This window comes from Phascolarctos cinereus, unplaced genomic scaffold (assembly GCF_003287225.1).
Source record: "Phascolarctos cinereus isolate Bilbo 61053 unplaced genomic scaffold, phaCin_HiC Scaffold_2;HRSCAF=192, whole genome shotgun sequence".
Classification (NCBI taxonomy): domain Eukaryota; kingdom Metazoa; phylum Chordata; class Mammalia; order Diprotodontia; family Phascolarctidae; genus Phascolarctos; species Phascolarctos cinereus.
Window position 1 is genome coordinate 133,207,395 of NW_027555625.1, and position 20,564 is coordinate 133,227,958.

General features: G+C 38.9%; 1 protein-coding gene across 3 annotated transcripts in view; it reads right to left on the bottom strand.

Moving 5' to 3' along the window:
• Positions 1 to 20,564, bottom strand: part of ZMAT4 (zinc finger matrin-type 4) — a 732,744-nt gene that overhangs the window by 298,783 nt on the left and 413,397 nt on the right. For all 3 annotated transcript variants that reach the window (XM_078149597.1, XM_078149596.1, XM_020969655.2), the window contains one exon: positions 7,861 to 7,957. In XM_078149597.1, coding sequence (XP_078005723.1) covers positions 7,861 to 7,957 — 97 coding nt within the window. The remainder of the gene's footprint in view (positions 1 to 7,860; positions 7,958 to 20,564) is intronic.

Consider the following 20,564-nt stretch of genomic DNA (forward strand, 5'->3'; position numbering starts at 1 on the left):
CCCACATATGTTACCTTACTCTTTCCTTTCTTGCTGTATTTCCTTCTCTCCCACTACGCTGAAGTACATTGCAAGGTAGTATTTGACCTCCCCAAAGAGCTGAGAATCTAGTAGGATCACAAAATCATATACTTAGAGCTGGAAGTGGGCTTGGGGATTATGAAGTAGATCAACTCCCTGGTTTACAGAGGATGAAGCTGAGTCCTAGAACACTGAAGTTTTCACTGTTGGCTTTCTATGCCTGGAATATTTGCCCTCCTCATTTCCATTTCTGGCTCTTCCTGACCGTCTTCCAGACCCAGCCAAAATTCCACCTTCTACAAGAATCCTTTCCTAGACAGCTAGGTGGCACAGTGGATAGAGCTCCAGCCTTGGTGTCAGGAGGACATGAGTTCAAATGTGGCCTCAGACACTTGACACTTACTAGCTATGTGACCCTGGACAAATTAAAACCAATTGCCTCACTAAAAAAAGCAAAAAAAATTTTTTTCTTTTAAAAATGCTATCCACATCCAGAGAATGAACTATGGAGTTGGAAAGCGAATTGAAGCATACTATTTGGTCTTTTTTATCTCTTCTGTTTTGTTTTGTTTCTTCTCTCTTGTGGTTCCTCCTATTGGTTCTAATTCTTCTTTACAACATGACTAATGTGAAAATATGTTTAATAGGAATGTATATGTAGAGCCTATATAAAATTGCATACTTTCTTGGGGAAGGAGGGGGAGAAAAGTTAAAACTCAAAAGCTTATGGAAGTGTATGCTGAAAACTAAAAATAAATTTTAAAAAACAGAGAAAAAGAACCAAAAAAGCTAAAAACAACCAAAAAACTTTTTAAAAATCTATTTTTCCTTTAAAAAAAGAAGCTTTTCCCAGTCCTCCTTAGTATTAGAGCTTTTTCCCTGTTGATCACCTCCAATTTATCCTGTATATATCTTATTATCCTGTACATAGTTATTTCTATGTTGTCTCCCCCATTAGACTGTGAATTCCTTGAGAATATGAATTGCCATTTGCCTTTCTTTGTATCCCCAGCACTTAGCATAGTACCTGGCAAATCATAATCACTTATATCCATTATAGGCACTGATATCCTTTTTTCAGTGGGAAGCTTAATACTTCCGAGTGGTCACCTCAGGATAATCTGCTGATAATGGTTTCTTTCTGGATTCAAAAAAGAAGCTTACACACAACAGAGAGAAAAAGAACAAAAGCTATAAACCTCTCTGGTTAATATTCTTGGTATGGAACCAAAAGGTATCATGGGGTACTAGAAAGAATTTTAAGTTTGAAATTAGAAGACCTAACTATGTGACCCTGTACTTTCCCTCTCTCAGACTCTGAGGAAAAATTAGGATAGATGGTCTTGAAAGCCTCTACCAGTCCCATCATTCTACAATTCTGAGGCATTCAGCCCATCTGGACCTCTGCTTACTCATCTGTAATATGGAGGTGGGGGGAGAACCTCTGTTCTGCTCACCTCACAATAGTCATGAGGATTAGATGAGATAAGAAATGCGTAGCGTGCATTGTAAACCACAAAGCATTAAATAAATGCAAAAGGTTGTTATTAAGTTGAAAGTTCAAAAAGTAGGATTTATCTCCTTCAGCCTTCAGAGTAGCATTTATCTCCTTTTGAGATAATATAATTTCTTGTGGCTCCTAAGTTACTTTTGCCAACCAAGAATCAGAAAGGCTCTTTTTCTCTCTGACTTATTGGCATGCCTTATAGAAGTGCCTTATTTAAGATTTTTCATCCCTTAGATAATTCACGGCTATCTTCAAAGCCTGAATTGTGTTCCAAAGTATCTGGCACACAAGGAGACGAGGCCTAAAACTCATTCTATCTGTGCAACCATTCAAGTACATAAGAAATAAATGAACACATTTAATGTGGGAATGAATAATAAGAGACCTTTTCTGGAGGCTTGGGAAAATGACAAAAAAAAAAAGATGGATTCATTTAAGTTTTCAACTCAGGGGCAGAAGCAAATTTGGAAATGACTGCTGGTTGCTTTGTCAACTTGATTTATCTTCCTGGACACCTGTGAGTCATTTTCAACCACCTGAAGTATCAAAGTAACTAATGACAGCTTTTATACCCTCTCTTTCTAGCTAATATAAAATACTTAGGCCTAGAAGGGTTCCCAAAGCTCAAATTTAAGTATATTAGGGGAGAATCATCCATTAATACATGGTATGGATTCACGTCCTTTTAAATTTCATTTTAATCATTTGTACTAATTGACAGAGTAGATGGCCTGGAAGTCCCAGAAAATCTGCTTATAGGTAATGGCTTTCCATAGCAGTGTGAACATTTGCATTTGTAAACCTTTAATGTCATTAGATCTTTAATGTTTCTTCTGCTGGTTAATGGTAGAGAGAAGCTCGGGTGCCATTATGCTTTTGATGACATCTGCTAAAGGACTTAGAGGCAGCCAAAGTCTGTCGGACTCCTGGCATGGTACTGGAGAAAAAGAACCTGGCCAGAAGGCAGGAGGCCTGAATAGTCATCCCAATCCTGCCACTGAGCAGGTGTGTGCATGTATGTGTGTGTGTGTGTGTGTGTGTGTGTGTGTGTGTGTGTGAGAGAGAGATCTTGGGTGAGTCTTATGCCTAGGCCTCCTTTATTAAAAAAAAGGGGGGAGTCATGAGTTTCAGAGCTAAAAGGGCCTTCAAAGGTCATCTGGTCTAGGCCTCTCATTTTACAGATGAGGGCGCTGAGGCCCAGGGTGGTGAAGGCCTGGGATGACTGTGTTCTGATCCTGGCATACACACAGAAAGTCCTGAACATCCAGAGGAGGAGGAGATGTAGTGTCTACGTTATGATGTGAGGGGTAATCAAAAACTGCCTGCCCCTTCCTCCTTAACTCACTGTGGCTTCCCACCTTTCTAGTCATTCACAGAAGTTGAGAGGGGAAGGGACCATGTCGAGGGCTTTACATTCAGTTCTGAGGACCAAATCTCAGGAAGGACTTTGATACGCTGGAGAGCATCCAGAAAATGGTGACTAGACGAGGCATGTTTATACCATCTGGGAACAAGGTAGAAGAAATGGGGATGTTTAGGTTAGAGAAGAAAAGATATTGGTGGGAAGGGAGGGAGCAGGGATATGGTCGGCTTCAAGTAGTTGCAGGGCTATCACTGGGAAAGAGAGATTGTTAGACTTGTTATGTTCAGCCCTGGAGCTTAGAACTACAGCGATGGGTAGAAGCTACAAAAGGGGAGAGGAAGGCAACTAGCATGTATGAAGCATCTACTATATGCTAGGTAAGTGTGCTAAGTGCTTTGCAAACATTTTCTCAATTGATAATATTAAGAATAGGCTTGACCTTAGAGGGAGCTAGGTGGTACAGTGGCCAGAAAGCTGGGCCCAGAGACAGGAAGACCTGAGTTCAAATCTACCTTTAGAGACTTCCTAACTGTGTGACCATGGGCAAGTCACTTGAGCGCTGTCTGCCTCAGTTTTCCCAGCTGTAAAATGGGAATAGTAATAGAGCCTTTCTCCCAGGGTTGTTACAACAATCATATGAGATAATATTTGTAAAACACTTAACATAATGCCTGGGAAATAGTAGGTGCCATAAAAATGCTAGCTATTATCATTACCATCATCATCATCATCATTAGCTTTGATGTTATAATTAGAGCTACCAAAAGTAAAAATGGGTTGCTTTAAAAAGCACCACTTTTTTCTCACTAGAGCTCTTCAAGCAGCAGCTGGGTGAACACTTACCAACTGTAGTGTAGAAGGGACTTTTTTTTTTTAATGGTATGGGTTATACTCGGCAGCTAGGTGGTGCAGTGCATAGAGTGTCTGACCTGAGTTCAAATCCAGCTTGGCCTCTTATTAGCTGTGTGATCCTGGGCAAATCACTTAGCCCAGTTTGACTCAGTTTCCTCATTTGTAAAATGAACTGGAGAAGGAAATGGCAAACCACTTCAGTATCTTTGCCAAGAAAACTCCAAACAGGGTGACAGAGTCAGACACGACTGAAATGATTCAACAATGGGTTATACTAGCTAGACAATGAGGTCCCTCCCAAACCTGAATTTCTATGACTCAAAGAATCACAGTTTGAGAGTGGGAAGAGATATCAGTAACATCCTTCTGACACGTGAATAAAAGCAAAACACTTCTTGACCTCAAGAAAATTATGTTATATAGAGGGAATATAGTATGTTTACAAATAAGTAAATGCACAGTATTCACAAAATAAATATAATGTGGTTGAGGGGAGGGGGTAGAACTAATAACTGAGACAACAGCTTAAAGAGATGGGGCTTGAATGCCTTTAAGGAAGGTAAGGATTTGTAAGTGAGTGAATAAGACAACAAACATTTATTAAGCTGTTACTATGTCATGTATCAGGCACTGTGCTAGGTGCTGGGGATACAAAGCAAGACAAAAACTTGGTCCCTGCCCTTAGGGAGCTCATATTTTAATGTTGAAGAAGAAAAATTCTACATATAGGGGACAGCATGAGCAAAGCTGCAGAGGAAGAAAATAAAAGGCTGGGAAGCAACAAGGAAGCTCATTTGGCTAAAGTGCAGCATATCTAGGGGAATAGACTATAATTAGCATATAAAGAGAGATTGGAGCCAGATAGTGAACGGTTTTAAATGCCAAAAAGAAAACTCTGGTCTGCACTTCAGAAATATCACTTTTGCAGCTGTGGAGAGTAGAGTGGAAAGGCAACAGACTAGATGTAGAGAGATGGAATAGGAGGCCATAGGGATAATCCAGGCCAGAGGTGATGAAGGCCTGGAATACGGTGGCTGTAGTATAAGCACAGAGAATGGGATGGATCTGAAATGTTTAGGTAGAAGCAACAGTAGTTGGAAACCGACTGGAAGTAGGGGCTCAATGAAAAGAGCTGATTGTTCTTAGGTTGGGAACCTGGGTAAAAAGAAGAATGATGCTGTGCTTGAGAGAAATAAAGTCATTAGGAAAAAGAATGGTTTTAAGTGGAAGATTATTTTTCTTTTAGACCCATTGACTTTGAGGTTGCAATAAGACACTAAGTTGAATGAAATGTCCAGCAGGAAGATGGAAATGTAGGACTGGAAAACTGGAGAGAGATAAAGGCTGGCTATATAGATTTGAAAGTCATCTGCTCAGAGATTACAGTTGAATCCATGGTAACTGATAAATTCATTGAGAGTGTAAAGAGAATAGGGTCCAGGGCAAATCCAAGGTAAATCCATACATAGCATGGGTACGGAAGACAGAAAAAAATAATTGCATCAAGATATGGTAGGAGCCTCAGAAATAATATAGTCAATCTTATACCTGAAATATAATCCCTTGATGCAGCAATCACAGAAAATATTCATTCAAATTTCCATGAAAGACCTCTACTATGAAGGAGCTCGCCAGTTACTAAGAGATGCAATTAGACTTCAGGACAAGATTTATAGGAAGTCTTTTTCTTAAATCAGTCCAGAATCTAGTGCTTTGCTTCTTATTGTTATTGCCGTTAATGAGGCTTTTTGGAACTAATCAGTCATTGTTATCCTCTTCCCTGTAACAGCCCTTTAAATACTTCTGACTGATAACCACGTCATCTTTAAGTTTTCTTTTCTCTAGGCAAAATAGCTCCCAACATTTCAGTAGATCCTCAGAGAGTATGCTCAACAGGTCCCTTCCTACCTGCCTCCCCTTGTATGTGCTACATCTTTTCAACGTCATTCCTAGCATTTGAATATTCAGAAATCAATTCTAAACTCTAGATACAGTCTGACCAAAACAGAGTACAGCACAACTATCACCTTCCCCTTTCCAGACATTACGCTTCTTTTCATACAGTTTACTTTTACGTTTTAGCTTTTCTTAACTGCCATGTCACACTACTGGAACATATTGAATTAGCAGTCCATTAAGACCCCCAAGATCTTTTTCAAATGAATGCTTTTCTAGCCATGCTGTCCTCATCCCCCTAATTCTGAACTAATAGCATGCTTTCTTAAGTTGTTTTTCTCTTCTATGTCAATATGAGTGCCATGGTTCTCTCCTTAATACCCATCATATTTTTGCTGAGATCTCCCTATCTCTTTGTTCAAAGCACCTTAGCTTTGCGTTGCAAAACTGTTAGGGCATTTATTCATTCCTTAGCTTAGGCCTCCTCTGCATTCTTCACTGGGTTTTTCTTTCCCGCTATTAAGAGTCACCTCCCTCATCTTTTCCCCAAAACTTCTCATTCCTCTTTTATTGCCAATAGCAATATCATTCTCCTAGTCATCCAAGTAAAAATCTCAGTTTTGTTCTTCTGAAATAGTATCACATTAGTGTCCTCTTCTCCACTGACAATGATGCCTCTCTTATTCAAGTCTCCACTACTTGTCTTGGCTTATTGCAATGGGCTCCTACCTTACCTCCTATCTTCAACCGCCAGCTCTACAACAGGTAGAGCTGTCAAAGTGACATTTCCAGTACATGAGTTTGACCATCAATCACTCAGTCCAGAATAATTTATCAAGCACCAGCCATAGAAGAGACACAAAGCTAGGAGGTGGGGCTGAAAAGTGACCACTTCAGTCCAAAAACCTTCGATAAATAAAATCCTGATGATTCTTCACTGACTAATGGATTATGCTCAAGTTCCTCAGCTTGGCATTTCAGGGACTCCAGAATCTGAATTCTAACTTTTCAGCCTATTTCACACTATGCCTCTCCATGAATCCTATGCCCCAGCCACAGTGGAATACTCAACTGTTTCTTGAACTCATTAGGAGTTTCCTATATTTCCTCATGCTATACCCATGTGTCTCCTTGTTAAAACTGTATTTGACCTTAAAGGCCCAGCTCCAAGGTTACTCACTCCACGAAGTCTTCTTTCATCCCTTCAGGTGAGAATGAGCCTTTTCTCTACTAAACTCTAAAAGCACATTGTATCTTTTCCTTGAACTTATCATACTCTATTTTGTATCATAGTTATTTGTGTACTTACCCTCCATTAATAAATTTTTTAAGCAGCTTGCACTCTTGTACTCATCTGTTCATCCTTCTCCCCACAAAGTGCCTAGCAGAGTGTTGCCCACACTCACTTACTTAGTATTTGCTGAGAACTGGATGAGAATATTGGAAATTGTCCATCAAGATCACATAAAGGAATACTGTGTCAAATTTCAGTCTTATGGAAGGTTTGATATACTCAACTCTGTATAATAAGAGTTCTATCATTTTCTTAGATGATCCTTAGTTAAAGGATCTCTGATTTCATTGACATGGGTGCTCTCTTCAACCTGGACTCCTTCACAACTCTAGTAGACAACTTCATTAGTTGTGGGCAAAGAAAAGCATCACTTATTGTCCAACCTTATTGTGATGGACTTCACCTTCAGACAGCTTAGTTCTTGGATGAGACATACAATCAGACACTGGGCTTGATCTCAAAGCCTACACAAAAGGGCATATGTAGCCCATTAAGAAAGCCAAGCCCCCTCTGTATTATGATGAGGATTTAGGTGAGGCATTCAGGTAGGACTTAATTTTGAAGAATACTAGAAGCCTAAAAAAAAATACATCCAAGCACAGGAAAGTCTCGTCTCCTGGAGCTAGCACTTCATATTCCAGTACATGAGCTTTGCAAAAGTGGCTTCATTGGCTGTATTTTACAACAACAATAATAAACAAGCACACTGCCTCTGACCCTTTCCCTCTTCTACTGCCAACCTCCTCCTTTCATCCTCTCTATACAAGGACACACATTTTAATAGAGATGCATATTTGTATTTCAAGTTGTGCACTCCCCCTGTTATAGGAATACCAAGCCAAATGAGATATTAACTCTAGTTTATGTCTTTATAAGCATCCAGATAAGTGGAAATTCACAAAAAGAAGAAGAGGGGAAAGTACATACTTGGTCTGGTGTTTTGAGCCTTTCAGGTGGGCGTGATACTGTTCTATTGAGTTGAGGGTGACGTGACAGGTGCTACACGTGTAACTGCGCCTCAGACCTGGAAACACAAAACTGGCAGTTAGGTTATCCCAGCCCCGGCCACCTATCTCCCACCTATCTTCTGTTTACAGCTCAGTGGAAGCAACTGTTTAGTTAATGGGCCCCTGGCAGGGCTGGCAAATTCAGCAACTTCCCACACAATATATTTGAGAGGGATAATAGAAAGCCTCCCAATCTGTCATCCTTCCACAAAACCTTTTTCTCCCCACATATTATAAAGTGTGGAATGTTACCATTATTGTTATATTAAAATTTACTATTATTCCATTAAAATAATTATAATGATATTACATAATAATGGTAATTCACATTTCTATGGCACTTGATAATTGATGAAATTCTTTCTCCACAAGGTAGGCTGTTAAGCAGTAACATCTATAAAAGGTCTTTCTGTGTCTTCCCAGGTACTAGGGCCTTTCCCTTTAAGATTACTTCCCTCCAACTCTGTAGGTATCTTGTATGGACCAGTTTATCTCCATGCTGTCTCTTTCATTAGAATGTAAGCTCCTTGAGGACAGAGACTGTTTTTGCTTTTTCTTGCTATGTCTGGAGTTTAGCAAAATTCCAGGCACACAGTAAATGCTTAATAAATGCTTTCTGATTGACTGACTGATTAAAATTTCATTATTCCCATTTGATAAAGGAAGAAATTTAAGGAGGTCCAGAGGGGTCAATGACTTACCCAGGGTCAACTGATGGTTGAGTGGAAACCCAAACCCATGTTTCCTGACTCCAAGTCCAGGCTGTTTCCACTGCATTATGGTGCCTTAGTCTGGACCTGTTCTTAAATATCAGTTTGAACTGAACCCCTTCACATAGATTTACCACAGTCCAAGACTTAAAATGCATTATTTTCCTGCTGCTGCTTTCAGGGTGGTTTCACATTCCTGAATGCCAGAAGCATTTATTTATAGCCAGCTTACAATCTTTTAATAATTAACATAATCATTAATTTTTTTTTTCCTGAAAGAAAGCAACTTACAAAGATGGGAGATATACAACAGACTATACATGGGGCAAATAAATGGCTTGCTGTCTGTTTCAATGGACCTTGAGAGCCTGTGTTCAAATGTCAAACTGGGTTGTCCACTCTGACATCTGAAGTGTTCATTTGTTTGTTTTTCTTCCCTTTAGACCATTGAGAAGTCTCCCAGCTAATCTCCTGGGTTCAAGTTCACAGTACCTCCAACACCTATATACCTACATTATGATACAAGATCCAATCTGCTGGTACTAACATCTCATCAGTGCCCTCTGTCCTTCTGATTGGACTCTCTTACTGGAGGGCAAGGCCATAGGCTCTAGAGACTCAACTTAAAGAGGGGTCTCAGTATAGTCTTTCTCTATTTTTTGCACCAGCTACACTGCTTCTTTGGAATTGTCTATAGTGCCTGTGTTAAGTATCTTTTTTCTTTCTCCCTTCCCATCAACTTTTCAGCTTCTTTTTGTATGTTATTTCCCCCTCCCCCATGAGATTGGAAACCCTCTGAGGGCAGAGACTGCCTTTGTTTTCATTTTTATTTGTATCCTTGGAACTTACCACAGTTCCTAGCACATAGGAGGAACTTAATAAATGTTTATTGAATGACATCTATGTTAGGCTGCTGTACTATTTTCCCTAAAGAATAATTCTGATTATCCATTCATTCATTCAATAGACGTTGATTCAATGCCTTCTATGTTCAAAGTATTGGGAAGGATTAAAACTAAGTAAGACATACTCTTTTTAAATATATTTGGTGGCTCCCTATTACTTACTGGATAAAGCATAAACTCTTTCATTTGGCATTCAAGGCCTACCATGATTTGACCTCAATTTTACCTGCCATTATCCCACTTCAGTCACCATAAGCTCTAGACAAATGAACCACTTGTTGAACATTCCTTAAAATTTCTTGGCTTGTGACCTTTGCTCTTGCTATTACCTCTGCCAGGAAAGCATTTGTTCCCAAGATGCCACATTCCCCAGGTCTACCTCATTAATTCTAGCCATTCTTTCAAGTTTCAACTGAAATGCCATCTCTTCTGTGAAGCCTTCCCTAATGCCTCCAACCAAAAGCAAGCCCCTTTTCCTCTATAGTCATATAACACCTTATGCCTTATTTATTACCTTTCCCCTCTTTAACTTGCATTATATTTACTTATATACATATCTTATCTTCTCTATTAGGCTGTGACCACCATGAGGACAGGAATCCTCTCTTATTCATCTTTTTTATCTCTCTTAGCTTCTGGCCCAGTGTGTTGTACAAAGTACAGACTAAAAATATTTATTGAGGGGAAGCTAGGTGGTGCAGTGGATAGAGCACAAGCCTTGAAGTCAGGAGGACCAGAGTTCAAATATGGCCCCAGATAACTGGACATTTCCTAGCTGTGTGACCCTGAGCAAGTCACTTAACTCCAATTGCCTCACCAAAAAAAAAAATGTTTATTGAATTGAATGACAGGTAAGCATTAATGTATTGACTAGAACAATGAAGAGTCAGTCAAACTGTTTGTGAAAGTCATAGTGGCTCTAAAACAACTGGATCATAGTTGATTAAATAAAATCCCATAAAATCAACCTTTTTGCTGATATTTTTTGACAACTCAGCATTCAACCAAGAAGCAATTGAATCATTGCTCCTATTGGCCCAGTCTATCAGAGGCCATGTGTTCTGTACCATCTTTGTGAAAAATTATTAACATTAATATTAATAATTATTGCTAAAATGAATCCTCCAGATGGTCATGTTTGATGAAAAAATTGTATTGGTTGCGTCAAATCCTGAAATGCCACAGGACTTTCTCTATTGGATCCATATTCATTCAAAAAATATTACCCTATTCATTAATAGGGGGAAAAAAGAAGCAGAAGAATGAATATTCACTGCCCAGATTGTGATAGGCAGTTGGATGGGCAGAACATTGAGGTAATCTATCATTCCACATATCTTGGTTAAGAACTTCATATGGCTAAAAATCTAGGCCACAGTAGGAGGCAGAGACTGGGCTGGATTTTATATGAAAAATAACATGGCATTTTATTTTTTTTTCTTTTGTCCAGGCAATGGGGTTAAGTGACTTGCCCAGGGTCACACTGGTAGTAAGTGTTATGTGTCTCAGGCCAGATTTGAACTTAGGTCCTCCTGAAGCCAGAGCCGGTGCTCTATCCACCATGCCACCTAGCTGCCCCCTGGCATTCTCAATAGTCTCAAATAAGTACCTGCTCTGCAACCTAATCTTTTTAACATCAATATTTTCTGTATGATGCTATATTAATACAATCATAGATCACCACAATCTCAGGAGAATTAAAGTTACAGGTGACCTAAAGGCAATAAAGAAACATATGGCAGGGGTAAGTGGTCTGTAGATTGTTTACAGTGATGACTTTCACATGAGAAGTGGCATAAAAGACAACATCAAGGACATCAATGATTAAAAAAATTAAGGTAGAAATATAGCAAAGAATGAGCCATTAGAGATTGGTAGCCCAAGTATGACACTAGAATCTATGAAACAGTAAAAAACAAAAACAAAAAACTGTGGAAAGGCCTCCAGTATTTTGGCTAGATACTCAGTGAAAGATACATGAAAATTCAGGTAAGAGTCACACAGAATAAGAGGCTGAGGATGGATTGTGTTCTGCATGATTAGAAATAGTATCCAACTTGATGAAATTCCCAATTTAAAGGACTGATGTAATTACTGATAACAATAGTGATAATTATAATAATTAATTATAATGCATCAAACATTTATGTAGCACTTTAACCTTTGCAAAGCACTTTACATACTTTATATTATTTTGGTGCTACAACCAGCAGGTAGGATAGGTACTCCAGATATAATTAACCCCATTTTGCAAGTGAAGAAACTAAGGTTCATAAATGTGATAAATGTGTCCCTACGGTCTCGGTGAAGTTTTAAGCTGGTATAATTTAAACAGAGCTTTAAGTTTTAACTGCACTAAGACTTTTGGGACACTCTGTATAACTTGATTATGGAACTCCATGGATTTAAATCCAGGTCTTTCTGATTCTTCATCCAGACTTCCATCCTTCACACCACTCTGCTTCTCTTTAGTGATTTACAGTTAAAGACATGTTCCTTACATCTTACCAATGAGGAAACTGAATTGTAGAGAGGGTGAAGTCAGTTGTCTTGGGCTGCATAGCGAGTAAGTCTTAGAGATTCAGTTCAGTTCAAGGCAACAAGCATTTATTAGCCACATAGTAAGAGCAAAGCACTGTGGGGATTCCTATACAAAATGGAAAACAGTATCTGCTCTCAGGGAGCTCACATTCTACTTAAATGGGACTTGATTCACCCAACCTTAGAGAATCTCAGTTGGAGAGCATCTCAAAAGTCATCTAGTCCATTCCATCCCTACAGCATATCTGACAAAAGTTTGCTTGTTCAGACTTTCCTTGAACACTTGAAACCTTTGTTTAAATCCCTCTAACTTCTCAGTCTACTGATTTTGCATCTCTAAGTCCTTTCCCGAACAATCATACCAAATGCACTCAGGCCCCTTCACCATCCTTGTTGTCCTCCTTTGGACACTCGCCAGATTATTGATGGCCTCCCTAAAATATGGTGCCTAGAACTGAACATAACAATCTAGGTGTCGTCTAGCTAACGTTTAAACAACAAGGAAGTTATTAATTCTCTAGCCCTGGACAATATACCTCTTATTTCAGGCTAAGACTAAAGCACTTCTTTTGGCTGCCATATTATATTGTTATTTCTTTTCACTTTTTAAATTTTTTAAAAATTTATTTAATTATTAATTTATGGAATAAAACAAGCATTTCCATAACAGTATAGGGAAAAAAAAAGATGATTGCACATAAAACTGCAAATCTATTGTGTACAACTTGCTATTCCTTTTAAATATATAATAATCATATAAATTTCTTTTTCTTTTATTTCTTCCCTCCTCCCTGCCCCGCCCTAGAGATGGCTACCATTAGACACAAATAGGTATACACACACACACACACACACACACACACACACACACACACACGTAAAATTATTCTATACATCTATTTATCAGTTCTTTCTCTGGATGCAGATAGTCTTTCTTCACATGTCCTTTCCTTTTAATTTGAGTATTTATAATAGTCAAAGTGACTTAGTTGCTCAAAGCTGTTCTTAAAACAATATTACTGTTACTGTATACATTATTTACTTGGTTAAGCTCATTTTTCTGTTCACCATTTTGTGCAAGTCTTTCCATGCCCTTCTAAGATCATTGAGCTCATCATTTCTTGTAGCACAGTAGTATTCCATCACAACCATATACCACAACTTATTCAGCCATATTGAGCTTCAGTCCAACAACAAAAAAAAATAAAATGCAACCTAGTCATAATTCCTTGTTTTGCACTTGTGAAGTTGAACCCAAGGGTAAAACTTCACATGTATTGCCAATTAAATTTTATCTAATTAGATTCAGCCCAACCCTCTGTCTTAGGGATTCTTAATCTTTGTAGTGTATTTGGCAGTTAGTCTGGTGAAACCTATGGACCCATTTTCAGAATAATGTTCTTAAATGCATAAAACAAAACATATAGGATTACAAAGGAGACCAATTTAAATGAAATAGCTACCAACGTATTTTTTAAAATCTTCCAAAAGTACACAGAGCTCCCATTAAGAACTCTTGTCTAGTTTGATCTGAGGTTTTTCATCTATAAATCTATTCTCTATCATATCATAAGCCACCCAAGATAATAGATTTTAACTCTGGTTCACCCCAAAATAATGGTGGATATCAACTTGAGTTTATCATGGTAACTATGAACTCATATCTCTAAAGGCATTCAGATAAAGGGAAATTCACAAAGCAATTGAGGAGGAGAACACATAGATTTGGTATGGTGCTTTCAGCCTTTCAGATAGGTGTAATATTGTTCTCTTGAGTTGTGGGTAATGTCTTGCAGTCTTCTGACTGCCAGTCTAGTTCTCTTTCTTTGTATCACAAACCTCACAAAAGAACAGTGGATGAGACTGCTAAGAAATGTCATTCTAAGAGGAAGAACCTTGTTTGCATTCCCATTTACCCTTTGGAATATACATGGTTCAAAATGATTGTGGAGATTGAATGTGGGTACCGTAAGACATCACAGCCACTATAGCTGAGACTCTTATTGAACCTTCATGCTCAGAATCAACATATGCTCAAAGCAGTTGTGGGAATGGCAGCTGCTGTTGTAATTAATAACATTATTTCTACACTTCTGCTCCTTCTGGTGAATTCCCATGTTTTGGTGATGACCTTAAGATCTCAAAGTAGGTAGCTAAATGGCTCAGTGGATAGAGTGCTGGGCCTGGAGCCAGGAAGACCAAACTTAAAATCTGGCTAAATCTTACTAGTTGTGTGACTCTGGGCAAGTCACTTAAGCTCTGTCTGCTTCCATTTCCTCAACTGTAAGATGGACATAATAATTGTACCTACTTCATGTTGTTGCAAGGATCATAAGATAATATTTGTAAAGTGCTTGTCACACTGTCTGGAACATAGTAGGTGCTTAACATTTATTCCCTACCTTAAAGGCTATCCCAGTAGGTTGAAAAACTTGGCAAGTTTTACCAAGCTAGAAAGGCCTTGAATGCAGACCCAGAGACCAATTGGATCTAATAACCAGAGATCTGTCTTGCTAAATAAGGAGACAGTTGGGTACTTTTTGATGTTCAAAATTACCCTGAATGCTAAGGTATAGAATTATGATGATTTATATCTGTAGAGAGAGTGCCCGCATCAATGGAACTATTAATCTGTCATTAAATTACACAGTTTCTAATACCAATGAAACAACAGACCCAGGCCCTATCCCCATCCTAATATTAGAAATATAATTATCATCAGAAGAATATTGGGCTTAAAATTCTTCTGGAGACTATATATGTCTGCAAGTTATAGAGCACCACAGTCTCCAAAGGATTGAAGTTAAGAACCCCACAGAGGACAAGGTAGAGATATTTGGTGGGTGGGAACACAGTGAAACCCATTGCAAATGAGGATTTATCTAGAAGCTACATAAATGATGTCATCAGAGAAACATATCACTGGGGGAAAATAAACCACTCACACAGCAAGAGATGCATGGTTCATGTGCTCCGTGGTAAGAGAATGAGAAGGCCCTCAGCACTTAAGATATATTCCTATTCCCCATTAGTAGAGAGACATATGGGAAAGGCACATGAGTAACAGGATGGTAGACCTTTATGGGTTGTGATCTGCATTGATGGAGGGAGTACCCATGTCCAAGAGTATCCGTGTCACAGATACATTGAAGTATTAGAGAACTATAATCATGATTTTAGGTGATCAGTACAACTAATCACCTTGAATTTGAAAAGTCCCTTTCCTCCCAGAGGCTCAAAGGCATTTATTACTGTTAAAACTCTAAAGGAAAAATTACTGATTCAGTTTCATATAAGTCCCATCCTCTCTTAACAGAGATCTTAAAGTCACGTCAGGTCAGTGAATCACTTCTGCCAAAAGAGTTGTCCATGATACCTCAGGGAACTTTTTAAAGGCAAATTTCATCCTGCCCCACCAATCCTCAACAAAACTTTGCATCAGACTTCTCAGGTTGCTGGTATTCTTGTTGCCAAATCTTCATTTGCATTGCATAGGTGTCCCCTTCCTTTGAGATATAGGTTCACTTTCTAAAGGGAAGAAAGTGAAATTTTGTTTCAAGAAATATTTTTGAAAACATGAATGAAAAAGAAACATTTTCTGTCTGCTTAACCTCCTACAGAGCTGAAAATTACCACCCTCATCATCAGTCATTCCCTAAGCAATATGGTCAATCCAGGTTGCATTGTAAACAGATTTGAGTGCAAGTTCTGCTGTCCTTCTGGTGTTGATAAAGAATAAGGCTATATTGTCCAAGCCTTACAGCCAAAGAAACAAGTCGCCTCCCCTATCCCCATCTAATGTGTGAAAATTCCATTAGTCTCCTTGCCTACTGTGCCTTAATGAATGGCTCAGCTCCTAAAACAAAGACATTCATTATTTTCTGGGCCTCATCTCTGCAGTGTAGCCAATGAGTTGTAGAGGAAGTTTGGGTTGCTCCGAGTTCCCATTCCACAACTCTGCCTCCAAGCACTGACCAGTGGGTACTCAATAGTCAATTAAACACAAGCACATGTGTTTTCTAAAATTGCTCTTTTAACAACTTTTCAAAATTTAAAAAAATAAAAGAGAAGACAATAGGAAGAAAACAAAATCACTGCATCATCAGAAATTGCTGCCAACCCAACCAGCAAACCCCGAAGCAGAAGAAATGTGTTCTCTATAGTCAAACTGCTGTTTAGATGTGTTAGATGTCTGACCGGAGAAATGATGAAGACATGGTCTATACAAGAAAGTTAGAGTTCTTCCCTCCTCTTTTTTAATTACTTAATTGGAATGGGACCTTAGCAGTGATCAAATCCAACACTCTTATTTTACAGAGGGGAAAACTGAAGTTCAGAGAAGCACAATAACAGAAAGAACAGGAATAATGATTTAAAAAAAGTGGCTATGTGCTGCAAATGTCTAGAGGGTCAGCCTTAGTGTCCAAACACTGGGTTGAAATCATGCCTTTGACACATTATGGTTGTAGAAACACATTCAGGTCATCACTTAACCTCTCAGTGCCTCACACTATCAAGACCACAAGTTAGAAAGGACTTGTCAATCTGCACTGGAGTAAGGGTTCCTTCCCATAATGGAAATTCCACATACAGATGAAATCACAGATCTTAATCAAGAAACAAGAATTCACATTTATAGGATAATTTAGTCTTTACAAAGCACTTTCCTCACAGCAACCCTGGGAGGCAGGCATTGTAAATTTTATTACTGGCACTTTACAGATGGGGAAATTGAGGCTCCGAACAATGATGTGTCTTACCAAAAGTGTCAGATCTGATATTAGAACCCAGGCTTTTCCTTACATGCCTCATGTGCAACATGCTGTACCTTGTTTTCTTTCACTGTACATGTCAAAAATTAACTCTAAGTGCCTATTATGTTTAAAGCAGAATGCTAGGTGCAAGGGACACAAAAATGAAATATAATCCTACTTTTGACGTTGCTGAGACAGTGCAATGTAAGACTTGATTTGAATTGTGGTTCTGTCATATGAGCTCTATAATTTGGAGCAATTAATCTCCCCTCTCTGGGCCTTATATAGATAAATAGAGTTGGGGGGGTAGGGGAGTAGTGGTATTTGATTATTTCTAAGTTCCTTTCCAGTTCCATAGCCTATTATGCTAAATGTAAGAACTGCCTGCAAATCACTCTGAACATTTTCTTTCTCTTTGTATCACACACAAACATGTCAGTTCAGCAGGACCTAGGGAAAATAATAGATCACATTTACATATTGCTTTCAGTGTTATAAAGGACTTTCCTAACAAGAGTAAATCTTTCCCTTCCTCAAGCTCACTCCTCTTCCATGCCTCCCTCTTTCTGTAATGGATACCATCCTTCTAAGTTTGCAAGATTGGAACCATCCTCACACTTTGTCACGCCACATATCAAATCAGTTGTCAAGTATTTTGCATTCTGCACGCATGAGATCCCTCATACCCATCACTTTCTCTCTTTTCACACAATCACCACCCTAGTTCAAGCCCTCATCAACTCTCACTATCACAGTAGCTTCCTAATTATTCTCCTTGACTCATCTCTGCCCACTCCAATCTATCCTCCATGCAATCCAAAGTCATTTTTCTAATCCACGCAGTTGACCATGTCATTCCTCTATGTAATAAACTTCAGTGGCTCACTATTATGTGTAGGATCATATACAAACTCCCTTGTTTAGCATTTAAAACCCTTCAAAGTCTGGTTCCAACCTACTCCCCCCCCTCCAATTTTTAAAAATTTTTATTTAAAGTTTTGAGTTCCAAATTCCATCCCTTCTTCCCTATCCATCCCCAACCACAAGGCAGTAAACAATCAGATATGCAATTATGTGTAACATTTCCATATTGGTTATTTTATACAAGAAAACTCAAATAAAAAGAAAAAAATGAAAGAAAGTGAAAATAGCATGCTTCAGTTCATCAATACCACTTCTTTCTCTGGAGGCAGATAGTATGCTTCATCATTAGTCCTTTGGGATTACCTTGGATCATTGTATTGCTGAGAATAGCTAAGTGATTCATAGTTCTTCATCAAGCAATATTGCTGTTATGGTGTACATTGTTCTTCTGATTCTGTTCACTTCACTATGCATCAGTTCTTGTAAGTCTTTCCAGATTTTTCTGAAATCATCCTGTTTGTTATTTCCGATAGCACAATAATATTTCATTACAATCATATACCACAGCTTGTTTCACAGTTCCCCAATTAATGGGCATCTCTTTACAATCTACTTTTACTTATTTACTTATTCATTCATTCATTCATTTTGGTGAGGCAATTGAGATTAAGTGACTTGCCCAGAGTCACACAGCTAGTGAGCATTTTGTGTCTGAAGTCACATTTGAACTCAGGTCTTCCTGACTCCACAGCTGGTGCTTTATTTTCTGTGCCACCTAGCTGCCCCCCCCCCAACCTACTTTTAAATATCTCCCAACTCTGTGCATTTGCACTGGCTTTCCACTATGCCTGGAATGTACTCCCTTATCACCTCTATCTTTTAAAATCCCAAATTTCCTTCCACTGAAGGAAATTAATTCAATCACCATTTTCTCCATACTTTACCCCTAACTACTAGTGACTTCCACCACAAAAATGGACATTTATAGTATTACATTTATAGTATGGATATCATGTATATAGCTATATATGCATATGTTGCTTCTTCCAATAGAAGGTTGCTTCTCGAGAGTAGAGACTATTTCTTGTCTTTATATCCCCTGTGCCAAGCACAGTGACTGACACAGCAAATTCCTAATGTAAGCTCAGTCCCAAAACCTTTTGACATGGGACTTTCTTCTCAGTAGTGTAGCACAAATCCCTGAGCCTGCCGTAGAGCATGGGGTAGAGTTGTTGAGAGCAGAGAGAGAGAGAGAGAGAGAGAGAGAGAGAGAGAGAGAGAGAGAGAGAGAGAGAGAGAGAGAGAGAGAAGAGAGGGAGAGAGAGAGAGAGGAGAGAGAGAGAGAGAGAGAGAGAGAGAGAGAGAGAGAGAGAGAGAGAGAGAGAGAGAGAGAGAGAGAGAGAGTCTCTCCAGTTTTCTTTGGACCTTCATTGAGTTCAAGCCTCTCTGGGTTCTGTAGTCACTCAAGTACTTCTGGCTTCCAGTTTCAAAAGAGAAGATGAATGAAGCCAACCTCACTTCAGGATACCGAGTGGGAAGACTCTGGGAAGACATTAGAGGAGCTAGCAGTCTCCATCATGTCCCTGTCCCCACCTTGCCGCACTAGAGACTTTGGGGAATTTCTCCTTGGGTGAGATCCAAGACCTTCTCTCTTAGTTGAGCTGTTACATCTTTTCCAATGGGAGAGCTCCTTTACTCTGTATTATCTGCCATATATTTTCTTACATCTATTTTCTCTGATTTCTATTTTGCTAATTGGATAAAGGCTTTTTTTTTTTTGCTACTCAATACATGTGTCCATTATAGAACTGGTATTTGTTGGGAAAGGATGTAAGCCTTGAATATAAAGCTTAAGGTATTGCTCCCCCTCAATAATTAACAGTAATCACAAGTTAGATTGACCTTGAAAATCACATCCCGTAGACAAATAATATTTAATAATATTTCTAGCCCAATGCTGCCCCTCCTCCCTCTGAGGAGAACATAGTGGCCAACAATCTGGCTTTAACCTTCTGCTTTCCCTCTTGGAAGGAATACCTCTTGGAAGTATCCCTTGGGCAAGGGATAGGAAAGAAGTAGCTAGAGATGTCTATTCTGCCTCCCTTCAAGCTGCACAATGATACCATCATGCTACATGTGATGAACAGCCCTTGCAACATGTGGGTCATACTACACTAATAGATACTTATTGATTGAATGCTTAATTGATTGAATAGCCATTTGAGATCAGCAGAACAAGGATTATTATACTCATTTTACAGATGGAGAAACTGAGGTCCTGAGAAGTTAAGTGATTTACTCAGCATCATACAGCAAACAGATGGCAGCATCCAAGATTCAAATGGAAGTTTTTTGGCTCCAAGTTTGCTGCCCTGTGTTACTTTCTCAGGATGGCACAAAGTGGACAAAAACCACTTTGGCTAGAGCCTTCCACTTCCCTCTAAGTGTCGCTCCTTTTCCTTCTATATCCAAACCCTATTTCTGCCCAGGACTCTTTCTTGCTTTCAAAACCCTATCAACTATTTTCTGTGTTATCTGATAAAAGTTTAAGTTGTTACATCCCTTTAGGGTGTTTGCATTTTAATAGGGAATTCCAGAAGATTGAAAAACCTTCTGGCACCAAAAGAATAAAATTCTTATGGTTGGCACTTAGATGCTTTGGCAGGCCAGCAGGAGAGATATTTTAGTCAAGGGAGTCTTCATGGTGCCCCTGCAATCACTCTATCTGGGTGGCTGCCTATTCTAACCCTTCGTGAGCACTGGCATACACATATTACCATTGTCACATAATAAGTTTCCATTGCAATCCCTCTATTAACACATTTCCACTCCATGGGGCACTTCTTTGCA